The following is a 17,317-nucleotide window of genomic DNA, read 5'->3' on the forward strand; positions in this document are numbered from 1 at the left end:
GGCGGCGCGCGACGACGGAAGGTAGGTAAAGCCCGAGGCGCCAAGAGCACCAGGCGACGCCCGCGACGGGCGGTCGCGTGTGCCACCTGTTAACTCTGCTCCGTAGAGCCCGGAGTATGACTGCGGGAGTCCCCTGGGGCTCGATGCGTAAGCGGCACTTCTCGAGGAACCGGTCAGACGTGAGCCCCGCGCGCAAGAGGCAGTCGGGGTGGCGGGCAGTGGAGGAATTCTGTGCGGAGGACTCCCGAGTCCGCGGCCTGAGAGCTTGGCTCGGTGCGCGGCCGAGGGCTCCGCAGACGTGCGTTTACCCGTCGGGGCTATCTCCCAGTAAGAGGCAAGCGTGACTTGCGGGCGACCCGGCTTGGGCCAAAGTCTCCAAGTTTTAAATACCTTGTGTCGCTAGGAGCAGAACGTGGGCGCAGAAGCCCTTTGGGGCCGTTTTGCAGAATTGTAGTGGGTTTGAGTCTAGCCGAGCCAAAGATCTCTCATGCTCTGGTGCTCTTGTTTTCATAGTGATCTGAAAGAAGTTACGTGGAATTGCAGTTCTCCACAAAAAAACGGCTCCGAACGCCAGAGGGACGAAAAAGCAAACGTCGGGTATTATGTCGATTTTCCAAGGACCGGGGTTCTCACCACAGAACCGATGAAAAGGCTGGCTCTTCGGGAGTCCTGCCAGCATTTTATACTTATAAATCAGTAGGATTGCCGGGATTTGCTGTGGACCAGCAATTTTCTTATCCTTAAACACCTCACGATTTCAAGAAAGTGTGTTTGTTTGCTTCACTTTCCTGATCCTTCCATCATTCCGGTCTCCCCGGAGCCGATTTCAGCCTCTTCGTTCAAAGTTATGTTTCTACCGAGTGTGATCGCTAATTGAAAGTTAACTTTTGGTTTTGGATGAGTCTGTGGAGTTTACGTTGTAAGAAGAAAGGGAGCCCGAGACACGATGAAAGAAAAGTCTAAAAATGCTGCCCGGACGAGGAGGGAGAAAGAAAACAGTGAATTTTATGAACTGGCTAAATTACTGCCTTTACCCTCAGCTATCACCTCGCAGCTGGACAAAGCATCCATAATCAGACTCACGACCAGCTATCTCAAAATGAGAGTGGTTTTCCCAGAAGGTAAGCGGCTGTACCTAGATTGAATTTCAAAGAAGGCGTAAGTCTACCTAGCTAGCAGAGAAATGTACTAGTGTTTGCCCTCGCGGGGATATATTCTCTGCAAAGGGAAATTTAACCCTGAGCAGTCAGCGCCAAACGCCCCTTCTTGTCCTTTTTCTAGTCCCTCTCTGTTCCCCATACTTTCCTCTCCAGCCCACACGATATTTTCGGTTAGGAAGCCCAATAGGGCTTTTGTCAACACTTCAGATACTTGGCTCAGTTGAAAGTACTGCTAATCCAAACACGACTTTCCTTTTTATTCCTCTCATCAGAAATGTATCCAGTTGAAAGCAGGAGTATTGCCCGTTTGTTATTTTTTCTAGGTATAGATTAGACCTATATATGTGGAGCAAGGTGAGCCAGCTAGTTTCTCAAAAGGATCACAATTCGGCAGGAAGAGCGAGCGGACATATAAACGAACAGTATGTCCTGACTGGATCAGTCTCTTGACTCTTTATGGTAAATTGGCTCTGAGTATTTAAGACGTTCACCAAACTAGAGCTCAGAATACCCAAGTTTCAAGGAAAGCAGAAAGAATGTGCCGAAAAGTATCCTCAGTGTTGGGCTGGCAAACAGGTCCAGACAAATTCTCAGACGGCCTAGAAGTTAGAATAACGTAACAGCAGATACGATTTCAAATCGGAATTTTAGTGACCCAAATTCACTGTGAGAAGGAAAGCAGCCTTCACAAAACATGGTCGTGTGTGAAAGCATTTTGGCTCACTGGGAAAAGTTATTGCGCACTGGGGAAGGGGCGCTTTGATCTTCCATTTGCTGCTCTTTACTCACAGCCAAATAACAACCAGAATAGAAAAAATATTTTGTTAGGGGAAGAAGTTTTGAGAATGTAAAAGAATGATTACTAGACAAACAAAACTTCTAGAGAAAGATCTGTGCTTATTTACAAGTGAGAACGCTTGACATGTTGTCTGTTGGTTTTGGGTATTTGAGGGGTGCTGTTTTTGATGGGGAGAGTAGTTATTACTAGAGGACGAAGTTCTCTTCACTTTATCTTTGTTTAAAAGCTTTCAGAAATGCTACAAATTAGTCAGGTCCACAACAAAAGCCTTCTAAGTAGTTGATTTCTACTCTCAATTCCGTTAGTGGTGTTATATAGTTAATTCCTTGAACATCTCCTTTCACCCTGAAATCCAAAGAGGAGAGAAATCGTGGTTTATAATACTTAAAAAGTTTTGGGGTTTGTTTTTCAAGGAGAAAGGACACACACACACACACACACACACAATCACATTTCACATCCAAATTGTGCTGAGAATTGCAGATGGGAAAATCACCATTGTGCCGCACCGCCTTCAGCTTTAAAAAGAGATCTCTTTGTCTTTTATGCTGTCAGCGCCTACTTTATAAAAATAAAGCTATTTCGAACTCCGCTGGCTGCGCTGTTCCTAACAGGATTATTAGCAGAGATTTGTCAGCTCCTGTGGTCTCAGTGGGCTCCCTTTCTGCGTGATTTCTAGTGGGTCTCCTCAATTATCGGTGCCGATGTCGCTTGCTGTTTGATCAGAAGCAGCATATGGTGCCGCTTGTGGGGCAGCGAATAACCGCAGGAGAAGAATAGAGGGCCGACTTCACCAGCAGTCACTCAACAGAGCACCGGAACCCATAGGCCAGAGACCTTAGTCTGCTTGGTGCAGACCGTGGAGAGGGCCGGACTGGGTATTTTTGTTTGTTTTATTTTTGTTTTTAAAAGACGACTCCTCTTCTGATGACGCTAGCTCTTTAAAATTAAAAATCGCCTTATAAAGAGATAGAAGGACCCAAAGCAAATTCTCGTTATTTTTAAAAAGAGCGGCAGGAAAGATTTCCACTGAGGTCTTCTTGGTGGCCAGGTCATCCCATTTGGCTACTTTAACCGAAAATTGTGCTTTCTATATCCCTCTCTTCCTGAACCCCGGCCCCTCCCACCTCTCCTCTCCTCTCCGGGTGAGTGTGAGTTTATGAGGAGGAGGGAATGCACGACGTGTGAACTCTGGGCACATCATTTATTTCTCCAGCTTCTGGGGAGTTCATAACTCACCCGCGGCCTCCACCCGATGAGTTAGCCAGGATCATCAGAACAGCTGGCACCTAGGGATAAGGTTTTAATTTTGAGGTTGTTTGAGCTTCAAAAACCCCAAAGCGAAATACAGCCCCTTAAGATAGCAAAGAAAACAACAACGACAAACAATTACAAAACTCAGCAGTTTTCAAAGGAACAAAATAGTGACAAGCGGCAGAACCAGGCACTACCTGCAGGGGGTGCCAAATTGCACACGGGCCTTTACTTAGGGAAAACTGAACACTTTTTATCGCTGTAATCTTTTTAGTGATGCTAAATAAAATTTGAAGTTACTTTACACATCTTGAAGCATTCCTACTACACAGTAGGTTTTCAATAATTTCTTGTTTTAAGAATAAGTACGGCTATTTTATCATGGTAAATATCCTATCACATATAAGACAGATTTTATAGGTTGTCTAATCTCAAATGATTACAAATCTGATGCACAGCTATAGGCATAACAACGTTGTAAAACTCCTTTTTAACAAATCACTTTTATACTACTGGGAAATGCCCAAAGGATTTATGGTAAGTGAACAAACAAAAAATTCTCCCACATTTCCCTGAATAAAAGGTGGATAGAGAAAACAGGTTATTCCCTGTAACTGCCCCCCTCCAATGAGTGTAGTGACTTTTGTCTGGGTCCATGTTCCGAAAAGATGATACTGAACAGTTGAGTACAAAATGAGAGAGGGAGGAGAAGACAATGATGCAGGAATAAGTAAGAATTATTCTTAAATTGGGTTTGGTGGTGCACATCTGTAACCCTTCCTCTAAGAGCTGAGGCCCAAACCAGAAGAACAGGTGGAGGTGGAAGAAAATGAGGAAGGGGGAGGAACAAGCATTAGATCAGCATTGGAGATTTAATCAGAAGAAAAGAAGATCAAGGAAGGGTACTGCACGATAATTCAACATGGGGGAAGATCATCTGATTAATCATGTTTCATTTGAAAATAGTCTCAAAAAGGAAAACTTAAGGAATGTAGAAAAAAATAAATCCTTGGTGTTATCAAAGCCAGAAAGATGGTATTAAGGTATTAAAACAAGGGGCTGGAGAGAGAGGGCTCTGAGGTTAAGCGCTGTTCTTCTAAAGGACCTGGGTCCAATTCTCAGCACCCAAGTGGCAACTCACAACTGTCTGTAACTCCAAGATCTGCCACCCACACATAGACATGTGTGTAGGCAAAACATCAGTGCACATAACATAAAATGAAATTTAAAAAGGCATTAAAACAATACCAGCATGACTTTATGTATGTGCAAAACAGGACAAATTCAACTTTAAAAGAAGTTTTGGCCAGGTGGTGTTTGTGCACACCTTTAATCCCAGCACTCAGGAGGCCGAGGCGGGAGGATCTCTGTGAATTCAAGGGCAGTCTGGTCTACAGAGTGAGCTCCAGGACAGGCTCTAAAAGTTACAGAGAACTTTGACTCCAAAAAAAAAAAAAAAAAAAAAAAAAAACCAACCAAACAAAAAATAACATAGTTGTTACCCAGTTCTAAAGTAATTTTGGCTAGGGGCATAGTATCATGCAGAATAAAAGGAAAGATCAGGTATGCTTTCAAATCTGTTTAGAATCTTGGTAATATCAGTAAGATTTATTGTCAATATGTGTGTGAAAAATAAAAATACTCACAGAGTTGAAATTCCCAAGACCTACAATATTCATAAAAAAACCTGAAATTCTTAATCATTATATTTCTGAGTATTAAAAAAAACCCAAAGAATAAAAAGAAGCCAGTTTCTCACGTGGATGTGTGATTTAAGGCTGTTTTTCTTGCTGCCTGGGGAAATGATTGAGTATTGAGTTTCCATGTTTGTTTTCTTACACAAGTTTTTCTCATTTAAAGCCTCCTTTAAGCACAGTTTTTGCTCAAGTCTGGCTTTCTCTGCTGAATTCCATTTTTAATGTTCGTTTTAAGTGAGTGCAGAATTAAACTGTGTGCAAGGCAGACTAGAACTTGTGGACTTGATCAATGGAAAAACAATTTTTAAGGAAATGGATATATCATTAATTAATACCAAACAACGAACACAGCATCATAAGCAATGGTGGGATGCTTTCAACCAGAACACAATTACCCATTAAAAAAAAAGAAAACAACCTTAAATATATATAGAAGAATTGGTTTATTTCTTGGCGGCGGGTGGCGGGCGTACAGTTCTGGGGAATCTTGCTAGCTTTGAATTTTTGCAGTCAGATGCAAGCTTTGAATGCAAACTCCTGGATTCTTGCGATATTCCCTTGTCAGTGTAGGTATTTTTCAAGACAAGGAAACCAACAGTAACAATATCAATAGTTTGGGCGGGGCACTCATTGCCCACATCTTGGACCGCCAAGATTTAGGTTAGGATCAGTCCTGCCACTCAGAAAGTGGGAACGGAATGGGAAGAGTGGGCAATTTTTCCTCCCGCAGGTTTGAAACAGATTTGATACTCTGGTGGTTCTGTTTAGACCCCGGGTCGCTTCTTTAAAAAAAAAATTAGATTTTTAAAACAAAACAAAACAAAACATTAATCCAAGTTCCCACTCTCTCCCCTCCTTCCATTCCCTTCCCACACAATCCCACCCCGCCCCGGGTCGCTTTTTATCAGCGACCCTACGGTGCAGGCATTTTCCATCGCAGAAAGCTCGCAGCCCACCATGTCCGCGTGATGTATTGGATTCTCTTTTTATGACATCTCTCCTTTTAGGGCACAGTTTACAAACCAACCGGATCTTAGGTCCACGGAGAATCGGTCACCCCTAACTTTAGGACAGGCTTTGCTAGACACCAGAGTGTGATACATCCTTTGTTCTGCCAGTCCGGTGGTTAAAAGCTCAGCGGAGATAGGGTCCGTGCCCTGTTCGCGGAAGGGCTGGATCCGTAGGTCACCAGGTGCGGAGTCACCCTGCCGTGGAGGCGCAGGTCTTTGTACGGAGATGGCACTGCCAAGCCTCAGGCATTTCCGAAGACTAAAAGCCCTGGATCATCGCGCATGACACCTTCAGCCTACATGCAGGACACTGGTCCCCGGTTTTAAACTAGACCTGGGGAAACCCTACTACCCCCCCCCCCCCCCCCCCCGAGTGCTTGTAGTGTTCTGTGACGCGCAGCGGGTGCGGTCCGAGTTACACAGCCTGGTTGACAGCCTCTGTTTCCCAACCGGAAGCATAAACTCTGGGGCGGGATGAAGCACGGAGAATGTGACCAGTGTGTGACCTGCGGCCTTGAGTTGAGTTGCGAATCACACACACACACACACACACACACACACACACACGCATGCACGCGCACACACACTACAAGATTCCTGGCACAGTTACTTTGGCTCTGCCCCGGGAGAGGCGGGCACGCAGGGGAAGGGCACCAGTTGTGGGTTCACGCAGAGATACAGGACCGGCCTTGCCGAGGTTGGTCTACTGAGCCTCCGGAGAGCCCACTCTCCGGCAGTGGCCTGGGTTAATTCCCAACTCCAGTGGAGATACTGGGGCGCTCTGGTGTTGGACGAAGTGCTTTGCTCTGGCAGTGCAGGAGGAATTGGTTCTGCCGGGAGCACCAATTCCACAACCTTCTCTACCCCAGAGAATTCCGTGGCTGAACCGCTCAGAGCCAGAACCCAGAGCGCTAGCCCTGACAGTGCTTTCAGTCAGGGCTCACAAGTCCTGCAGTGAGGAATAAGTGGTATTTGGCCGGTTTTGACTTTCTTTTTTAACACACTCCTCCCAAGTAGCAGCTACTAGCCTCTGGGGACCTGAAGTTAGAAGGAATATGCGAGAGCTTGTCTCACCGCGTCCCCGGTGGTAGACGGGTCATGGGACACTTCCCTATTGCCTCAAAGGCATACTAGGCATTGCGTGTGTGTGTGTGTGTGTGTGTGTGTGTGTGTGTGTGGTGGGGGGCACATTTCTATGGAGATGCCGTGCTGATGACGAAGGAAAGAAAGAAGGGGCCACTACAACAAGCTCTTCTCTTTCCGGTCGAGCAAAGGCGGTAATGGTGCCTGGCCTGTAATCTGTATTTTGTCAAGGGCATGAAATTCATTCGAAGGAAAAGCCCGATCAATTTATTTTTGCTGCTTGCAATAACACAGCTGGATGATGCTTTGAGCGCGCGCTAGACTGGGGCTCATCATTCATTCACCAAGAACGGGCCTAAATGGTGCCTGTGGGATTAGGTCAATTTTAGTGGATCTACTTCGCCTCATTTGGTTACTAATTGGTTTCTTGTTTTATAAATCGAAATCTCATTTTCAGGAAATTACAAAACCCGCGCAGTCAGTCCATTGAGGTAATCCTTGGGTCAGGGGGTATTTAAATGGAAATGGCTCAACCGCGCACCAAGGGTAAAGCAACAGTGAAACTTGCTTGGGTTTTCACATGAAATGTGAGCTAGCCCTTTAGATTCATAATAGATACATCCCTTCTAATGCTACTTATGTAAATACGATAAACCAGACTTTAAGGGAAGAGAGGGGCCTGAGAGAAGCAAAATTTATCTGCTGAGGTTAATGTGGCATATCTTGGAAATCTTCCAAAATAGATTATGTTTTCCTTTGTCTTCAGCCACTTTAGCTGGGGAAAATCCTTTTGTCTGAAACCTGATTTAGTTATCGCCTCCCTCACAGAGCGCCTTTTCTCCTTTGCAAAAACCCTGTTCCCTCTGCCTCACCGAGTTACAAGGGGATCTTTAGATCTTGTTCTCACTGTAATCCCGCCGCAAAGAGAGCTGGTTCCTCCTCATTTTAAACAGACAATCAAAGGATTTGGGCATTTTCTGCGGTAGGGCAAGTGCAGAAACGAAATCTCAGCCGCCCCCTTGACAACTGAAACCGGGTGCTGGGAAGATTCATCGAAGGAAAGAGGTGAGAGGGTCCCTGGCAGAACTTTAAGATTTGGGGAAATGGGAACCTTGAACTAGTTTGGGGATAGGTCCTCCACAGTTAGGAGGGCTAGCTCCTTCCTAGATGAGATCCACTGGCAGAGCGGGGCAGTCGGTTCCTCATAAAACATTAACCCAGCCTCAACCGTGTGACAGGTTTTCTCTGCGGACAAAAAGAGAACTCAGCCTCTGTGAAACCAAGTTTCCTCCCAGGTGTGCGTGTGGGGGGGGGGGGAGCACAGGCCGGGGAGGGACTCCCTTGTTAGCTCGCACCCGCACCCTCTCGGGCTGCTTATTAACCTGTGGGCAAGTCTTATTTTCCCTTGTAGGCGCATGCTAATGAGGGCACAACCCGACAAAGCAAAACAGGCGCCAAGAGTTCGGAGGCAAGATCTTTTTACACGCCCCCGACAACCCCGCGACCCCACCCGGTGATTTTTTTCAGGTCTTTAGAGTACCGGGCGGTTCCAGGCGACCCTCAAATTTTTCTATTAAAGACGTTTGTTTGCCTAAAAACGCAGTTTTGCTAGCTTGTGGGGCTGCGAGAGCTAGTCTCAGACAACCGCAGCCTCAGCCCACTGGAGGACCAGCGGGAATGTCCTGTCCTCTGATCTCACGAAGCTTCTGGTTTTGAGGGGTCTGAGGGGCCCAAGGTTGACGCCACTCAAGTCCTCGGAACTCTCAGCAAGGAAGGACCTTTCTCTTTTCCTTAGATGTGGCCAACTCCTTCACGGGGCCAAAACTCAAGAGGATGAGGGGAGTGGAGGGAAGGGGAGGGGGGGGACGGCAAAATCGAAGAGATTTGTATAGGTGACTGTGACAGCCTCCCCGCCCCCCTTCCTGGTCCACGAGGATGACTGGGGCTAGGATCACAGAGTCACTTGGGGAGGGAAACCAGACGTGCTGGAGCGTCAGGGAGGATCACACTGCGCTATCAACGGAGGGAGGCAGCCGCAGGAGTGAAGCCGCAATATTTGCAGAGCAGTGCGGAAATCGTTAGATTTATTTAGGTGTGCAAACACCCAGAAAGACCCCATTTGAGCCTGAGGGGCGCTTGCCATTACTCGTTGTCAGGGTTTTGATCACGCGCTTAGGAAGCAGGTCCTAGCTAACACCTTCAAAAAAGTCTAACCGGATGTCTTAGTGTGAAAAACTCTTCTCCTTTCCATATTACAATTCAAGCCTGTTTGTTACGTGTCAAACAAATACGTTTCAAAGTATTTGTTCCTAACGAAATAGGTCACCTTAAGAAAAAAGAAAACGATTAAGTCTTGTTCGTGATGTAAAAACGAAAGGATTTAACTACTGAAGTAATTTCATCAGCAACATGTAAAAGATACTCATAAATAGATGAACACACCTATGCATCTTTTTGTTATTTTTATTTCATTCTCAATACGGGTAGAGACCATATTGTATACTGATATATGGGGATTCTTAAATAAATATTTCTTAAAGCATATTCAAAAAAGTTGATGTCAAAGGCTTGAAAGGTTGACACGTTAAAACAAAGGGGAGGAATGCCTGTCTTTGTTGATAGATGGTACTGGACAAGAGGGGAAACTGATTCTAAGTCCAGAAGAGAGCGAAAATGGTGCCGAATGACTGGCATCTCAAGGTAATTGACTCCAAAAAAAGTAGGCGGTGGTTTTTGTGGGGAGGGGAAATAAGGGTGAGGAGGATAAGGCAGGGTCTAGAGATGCTGGTGAAAGAGAAGTTGGAAGTCAACCCCAAATAGGGGTTTCTCTAATAATATTCAGGTCAGGCTGAGGGAAACCAGGGTCCAGAAAGCCCGGCAACCAATCAGAAAGGCCACCAGGGACTGAGCCTATATGGCCGGTGGCCTCTGTTTTCTCTGAGTGCCATTTGCGTTGGTCTCAGGTTGCTTATAAGGACAAGGATGAAAACTTGGGAAAAGAAATACTCTTCCCACCAGAAAACAGGAACCCATTCTGAAGATAGTGCTGGAATTATCCAGGGCTGAGGCCTCTAGAACTCCTGCGGGACCTAGTCTCCCATTCTCCAGATCGCATCTGGAAACCTGCGGTGGTAACCCGCGCTACTCCCGCTCCCCGAGTGACAGAAACCGTAATTGCATTCTAGCCCCCGACTGTCTTTCACTGAAGGTTGTGTGTCTCCACAGGGCTTGGCGAGGCGTGGGGCCACACCAGTCGAACCAGTCCCTTGGACAACGTTGGTCGAGAACTCGGCTCCCATCTACTACAGGTATAGATGCCAGGACTACCGGCCGCCTGGGCACCACCCGGGCTTTTGTTTTCTGGGGGGATGGGGGGAGGGAGAGGGAGGGAGTCCCAATAGACAGTTCCCCTTAGATCTGAGTTCTTAATCTAGCTGGGTGCGGTTGGACCAGTGGTGCCTGAAAGGTTGAAGGGAAGGCAAAGTGACTACCAAGGTAGCAAATCAGCCTGGCAAGGCCCCAGGAGGGCTCCATCCAAGTGAGGGAGTTTCGTTTGTCGCTTCTCGCCTAAGAAAACTGTAACGCGCTGCACCAGGCCTGGGACGCAGGACTGAAGAAGCGTCTGAAATGAAGAATTTGCAAAGGAAATAACCGGAATCTGCTGCAAATGCCCTCAGTGCTTTAAGCCGGCACATTCCGGATCCAGCTGCGTCTGCAACTCATTTCGTCTCTTCCCGGTAGTTCCCAGGCATACCCCCTTGTCAGTGCCCCTCACTTTAGGCTAATCCAAGCTCTGTGCAAACCCAACAACAACACACGTACGCACCCCCAGTAATGAGTTTAAACAATGTGAGGTGGCCATTACCTTGCTATTTGCAGTGCAGAAGGTTTTTAACTGCCTGTTGGCCGCTTAAGTTGCAGAGCAAATATTTTAAATAATAAAATCCCAGTGGCATTTTTAGGACTGACACTTGCCCTCACCCTGCACCCTCTACTATTATTCGGGTCCACTAGGGTCTCCTAGCGTAGTATCCCGGAACCTAAGAAGCCTAGGAAGCAGTCAACAGGAACAGAGTCCTGAGGCTGAGTCCTTCATTTCCCAGTGCTGCTTTCCCCTCTCCTTCCTAGAGGCAAGATGTTTCAGTCAAGTAAAAACTGAACAAAGAGAGGGCTTGGGTGAGTATTTCCCTACTGATCTGACTTCCGCTTTGAATTTATCTAGAAAAGCCCATAGCTCCCTTTGCGGAAACATCTTACCTCAGATGAAGTACCTGACTTTGCCATGCCATCTCTTCTAGTTCCTGTATATTTTTTTCCCTAGCAGTGTGAGCAAGAAAACAAAAACCCAAACAGCTTTTTCCTTTATACTTTTCTAGGGGTTTCTTTCACTAGACTTCTGGCAGTTCCTTAACACTCTGAAGTTCAGGGGTCCTTCACTCTCCTCTCCCTTGGCTCCCACTTCCCTCCAGTCTGATCTCCCACACCCCTACTGGTCCCTACACAGGCTCCACTTGTCCTGATATCAAGGACTTTCCTTAACTAATTCAGCTAGCAGACACAGTGGTGTGCCCCACGAAAAGCCCTGACTTTCTGATGTTTTCATTCTTAGGCATGCCCTGGTGCTGCTGGTGGTATGGGTATTCAGAGCAAAATCAGAAAGGGAAAGAGGAGGCCTCTTTCTGAATTGAAATGGGCTGAGTTAGAGAGGATTTGGTGAAAAAGAGTCATTTGTGCAAAGAAGGAGGTGACATTAGTGCCAGCACTCTCTTCTTTCCTGTGGTCCAACAACAATTTCCCCAATTTATCTTCTCTCTGTCGTCGTCTTCTTCTTCTTCTTCTTCTTCTTCTTCTCCTCCTCCTCCTCCTCCTCCTCCCCTCCTCCTCCTCCTCCTCCTCCTCTCCTCCTCCTCCTCCTCCTCCTCCTCCTCCTCCTCCTCCTCCTCCTCTCCTCCTTCTCCTCCTCCTCCTCTTCTTCTCCTCCTCCTCCTCCTCCTCCTCCTCTTCTCCTCCTCCTCCTCCTCCTCTTCTTCTTCTCCTCCTCCTCCTCCTCTCCTCCTCCTCCTCCTCCTCCTCCTCCTCCTCCTCCTCCTCCTTCTCCTCCTCTTCTTCTTCTTCTTTGTCATACTATATTGCCTGTGGTGTCATTTGGAAAAGTCCTAACTCCTTTTTCTTCTCACAGCTCCAAAGACTCTGCAAGACGTAAACTAACACTTGTCACCTGAACTGTTTAGTCCCTTCTGGACTCTCAACTTTTGTCTCCTGCTGCCACCTAGACATTTAAGAATGTATTATCTCCCTTCTCAGACTTCTACTTACACAACATCTTGGTTTCCAGTTGGAGAGATGACACGGGCTCACAGCAAAATCTCAGTTTCTCTGTGTTTCCACTCTTCTGCATAACCTTTTATTTTTGTTTTTGTTTTTCGAAACAGGGTTTCCCTGTAGCTTTGGAGCCTGTCCTGGAACTCGCTCTGTAGACCAGGCTGGTCTCGAACTCACAGAGATCCGCCTGCCTCTGCCTCCCGAGTGCTGGGATTAAAGGCGTGCGCCACCATTGCCCGGCTCTGCATAACCTTCTTATTGAAGCCAGGAAATCAACCTTACTTTCTCTTTCTGCCAGCAAGTTAATATAAAATTTGCAGTCAGTGCCACCCTTAAATTAGACTCTCCCCTTTGTTAGATGTGATTTCAGGCCAATAGCTACATGGACTTCTTATCCTGATTCATGTAGAACATTCTGCCAGGAAACAAAAATATATTATTCTTGCTTAGAATTACTTTTGGAAACGTAAAAGATTGCAGAGCGATTACAGGTCCCTAAACTGACATTCCAAACTTTAAAAATTCACTGAGTATGTGCTTATGTAGCCCCATCTCACACCAGCCTCACCAGCTCTTAACACATCAGACTAACCCTTCCCTTCCCTTAGTCTCTGACTTTACTACATCATTTCTTCTGCTTGAGGTGTTCTTCTCTTCAGTCCTTCCTTCTTCAAGTTCTTTGAGGCCTCTGCAATGCATAGTTACTGGGTCTCTTGCCTATTCATTTCTATCTACTTAATTTTGTGGTCAACACATTCATCTTCAGGCTGGTTGTCCCTTTGAGCTCCTTAAGAGAGGTGGGGTTTATCATAGGTCTCCATTAGCTCATCCACAGAGATGAAGGGACAGGGAAAGTCTCCAAAGTTTCTTTACAATGAGACTGCCAGCTTGATGCATCTGTGTAAACATACAGGAACATACACAGGGTCACACTACTTTACTACTGGTTGCTCAGAAAAGCCTCTCATCCCCTAAATCTCCCTCTCCTGACTCTGAAAGAGTCTTGGCCAGCTTCCTTCTGTCTATAACTTCAAATTGCCAGTTCTCCCATGTCAACCAGTGTGTGCTGTTCTGGATCTTTCTTAAGTCAAGCTATTTCTCTCTTCACCGTTGATCACTGCCACTATGGAACCCTTCAATATTAAGAGAGGTTCTTACTGGCACCACTGTCCTGAGGGCCTAACCTGCTTCCTGTTCCTGTTGAAGACTGTGATCCCATTCCCCACCCAGACTTTTGCGAGCCACAGATTTTTTTTTTCATTTGAGTGGATCTTGAGTCTTTATAGGACATTAGCCTTTTCCGTAGCCTCACTCTGACCTGCCAATGCTGTCAGTGTGCTGCTCTTACAGACTTGGGAAGTTCAAGAAAGGAGATTCTTGTGGTTATTCTGTGTCCTGTTTCTGGACAGTCTGTCACAGCCTCACCTTTCTGTACTGCCTGTGTCTAACTTCTGTTTTCCTTGCTTCGTTTCTCAGATCTCTCACTCTATTTCTGCCTCCCCAGACTCTGGATGGCTTCATCTTCGTGGTGGCCCCAGATGGAAAGATCATGTACATTTCTGAGACAGCTTCAGTTCACCTGGGCCTTTCTCAGGTAGGTGAGTGGTTCGTCCTTCCAGGCTGCAGTGTTCACAGCTGGAATTGTGGGGAGGGCTTCCCAACCATTTCATATCTGCATTTGGGCACTGGAAACCTCTCAGGTGACAGAGGGACTCAGTCACCTCCTACCTGGATTTCCCTTCTCCTTTAGCTTGCTACTGCAGGCTTAAACAATTGTTACTTTTTAGAATTCTTACCATAAGCCGGACATGGTAGGAGGAGTTTCCACACAAGTGTTCCAAGGGGTGTGACGGTGACTGCCATTGTTATCACTACTACTGACATGTATGATTATTTTACAGGTGAGGAAGCCGAGAGTTAGATAAGATGCATCAGGTAGCAAGCAGCAGAGCCTATTCCATCTTTATGGCCCTAGAGACCCCCCCCCATGCAAGTTTTCAGCTTCTTCTGGGGGCATTGTGTAACCACAGAGATGGTGACCCCTCCTCTTTACAGGTGGAGCTGACTGGGAACAGCATCTATGAATATATCCACCCAGCTGACCATGACGAGATGACAGCGGTGCTCACAGCTCACCAGCCCTACCACTCTCATTTCGTCCAGGGTAAGGTAGACAGGCCTTGCCCCCTCAAGGTGCTCAGGCCAGTCAGCTTGGGGGCTTGCCACCACTTAGTCTTGGCTGGGATACTGCTTCTTTTGGCTGCCTGTCTCTCATCCTGAGACTTCCTCTTCTTTCTCACAGAGTATGAGATTGAGCGCTCCTTCTTTCTGAGGATGAAGTGTGTTTTAGCCAAGCGGAACGCTGGCCTCACTTGCGGTGGCTACAAGGTGTGTGGTTGAGTTGGAAGGTCTACTCTGAGGGTGGCCAGGCAGCTTCTGGGGCAAGGGAGGTTGCTTCCTGCCCCAGGGACTACACTTGTGGACCACACTTAGAGTGCAGCACTGAAAGGTCATTACATGTTGTGGGTATCTGAGGGACACTTAAAAGACTAAGTCAGGACACTGGGCTGTTCTTAGAGAGGAGCTTGGGGAACTGTAAAGCTTCTAAGCCCTTTAGTCATTCATCTCTCAGGGAGTTAAGGACTAAAGACTTAGCTGCAAACTGGGGTTCTTTAGCTGAATGCCACCATCAATGGAGAGCCGGCTCCCTGCCCCAATTCATGTGGATTTGGTGGGAAGCAACCATTTGCATCTCTCTCTTAATTTTCTTTCTTTTACGAGCTCCCACGTGAATTCGTGAATTCACCGTGACTGTGCAGTCACTCGTTTGGGGGCACCTTAGGGTTTGTGGCCAAGTAGAATCTTAACATGTTTCAACTCCTCTGCTTCCTATTTAGGGAGCTCTTCCCGACCTCTGCTGAGTCTCGCCCTTCCCCCTCCATCACAGGTCATTCACTGTAGCGGCTACCTGAAGATCCGCCAGTACAGCCTGGATGTGTCGCCCTTCGATGGGTGCTACCAGAATGTGGGTTTGGTGGCTGTGGGTCACTCCCTGCCTCCGAGCGCTGTCACAGAAATCAAACTACACAGCAACATGTTCATGTTCCGAGCCAGTCTGGACATGAAGCTTATTTTCCTGGACTCCAGGTGGGTGGGCAGTCGAGAAAGGGACTCTAAAGAATGACAGTGTTTAGAGAGTGAGAGCCTTCCCTTGATCTCACTAGCCCAAGAAATGGGGCCCAGAACCCAGGTGATGAAAAGTCCTACATTCATCCCTAAGAATTTTTTACCCCCAGGGTGGCGGAGCTGACTGGGTATGAACCTCAGGACTTGATTGAGAAGACCCTATATCATCACGTGCATGGCTGTGACACCTTCCACCTTCGCTGCGCGCATCACTTACGTAAGGTCCCACCCTACTCTCAGGCAATTTGAAGTCCAGGCAAATTGCTGGGGGTTCTCCCCTAGAGGGGTAGGGGGAGTAGTAGGAGGAGAGACTCGAAAGGGACTGCTGCGACCCGTCTGGTGTCTCTGACTTAACGGAGCTGCTAATACTAACGGAGTGGGAGGGGGTGCGTTCCCCCAGTGGGGTCTCATTCTTCACCTGCAAACATCACTAAAGATGAGAACTGTTTAAACAACCTAGGCTACTTTCCTCATCCAGCATTAACTCACCTAGCTTTTGAGACAGCTTTGCTGAGAGCTTAATCTCCCAGGATTGAGGATTTAGTGCAGGACTTCCCCTTCTGCAGCAGGAAAAGTCAGTCTGGGAAAACCTCTAACTTTTTAGTGTTTCCCCATTGCTAGTGTGGAAGACAGCGAGCCCCAGGAGGGCCCACACCAATCATTAGCATATAATAGGTATCTATTGGTGGGGCGGGGAAGGGTCGATTCAGTTTAACAGGCAGTCAATTGATTGGGAATTTGCCCATCTTCTCCCCAATTTGCACTGGCGCAGTTGGTATGGCAATGAGGGGCTTTGTACTCAAACCACCCAGCACCTGGGACCTGTCCAGGACAGGCCCGTTCACGACATCTACTTCCGTCTTTCTAGTGTTGGTGAAGGGGCAAGTGACCACCAAGTACTACAGGTTCTTGGCGAAGCACGGCGGTTGGGTCTGGGTGCAGAGTTACGCCACCATCGTTCACAACAGCCGCTCCTCGAGGCCACACTGCATCGTCAGCGTCAATTACGTTCTCACGTGAGTGCTTGAGTGTCAGCCTGAGACCACCTTCTCCAACTGTATTTTGTGTGCATGGTCAGGCTCCGGTCTCCCAGGAGAGGCGGTTTGATGCAGGTCGGGGATTTTGAAGGCTCTCTTCATCGTTTTCTAGGAAAAGATTTAGGAGTTTTCGCAGTACGGTCCATATTTGCTCTCTTTTCTCTCTTAACCTTTCAAGCGAACCCCGTATTTAAAAAGAGAGAGAGAGAGAGAGAGAGAGAGAGAGAGAGAGAGAGAGAGAAGGGGGAAAGATCCGACCTACGGGGCCATTTACTATTAAGAAACTGGCCATCTGTTTCACTTTTCCAGATCTCGGGTTTGAAGTTCTTAATTTTAAACAGAGTCTGCAACCAAAGTTAGAATTCTGAAGGAGCATTTTTTTCCTTGAACCACAAAAGCGGCCTGAGTGACCAGCAGAGGAAAACTTTAACCTCTAGAAAGCAAAGGCTATGTGTTAGGCAACAAGAATTTGTGGGTGCTAGATTGAAACATCTTCGCTGGATCTGCGGGGCGTGACAGAGAGGGCAGCTGCTGCAGCTGCATTGGAATCTTGTTCTTTCCAGAAACATGCCTTGCAGCTGATCCCGTGGTCTGGTACGCGCCTGTTGAAGAAGCACCCTCTGTGCAGGGTTTACAAAAGTCAAGTTGCATAGGGCTGAAGTCTTTATAAAGAAATCTTTTGTGTGTGCATTTATTAGTTTCTTAAAGGGGTTGAAAATTTGTGATTTTAGGGGACCTCAGAAATTCTTTACTTTGGAAGTATTGACAC

General features: G+C 47.1%; 1 protein-coding gene across 1 annotated transcript in view; it reads left to right on the top strand.

The window, feature by feature from the left end:
• The first annotated feature begins 842 nt into the window (after positions 1 to 842).
• The window catches only part of Sim1 (SIM bHLH transcription factor 1), a 67,718-nt gene continuing 51,243 nt past the window's right edge, over positions 843 to 17,317 (top strand). Inside the window, exons 1-8 of the mRNA XM_041654692.1 lie at positions 843 to 1,121; positions 10,229 to 10,311; positions 13,830 to 13,919; positions 14,381 to 14,489; positions 14,628 to 14,713; positions 15,273 to 15,472; positions 15,622 to 15,728; positions 16,380 to 16,527. Coding sequence (XP_041510626.1) covers positions 947 to 1,121; positions 10,229 to 10,311; positions 13,830 to 13,919; positions 14,381 to 14,489; positions 14,628 to 14,713; positions 15,273 to 15,472; positions 15,622 to 15,728; positions 16,380 to 16,527 — 998 coding nt within the window. The 5' untranslated portion in view covers positions 843 to 946. The remainder of the gene's footprint in view (positions 1,122 to 10,228; positions 10,312 to 13,829; positions 13,920 to 14,380; positions 14,490 to 14,627; positions 14,714 to 15,272; positions 15,473 to 15,621; positions 15,729 to 16,379; positions 16,528 to 17,317) is intronic.

Source organism: Microtus oregoni, unplaced genomic scaffold, assembly GCF_018167655.1.
Source record: "Microtus oregoni isolate MIOR12 unplaced genomic scaffold, Mior012 000006F_ref0000085, whole genome shotgun sequence".
NCBI lineage: Eukaryota > Metazoa > Chordata > Mammalia > Rodentia > Cricetidae > Microtus > Microtus oregoni.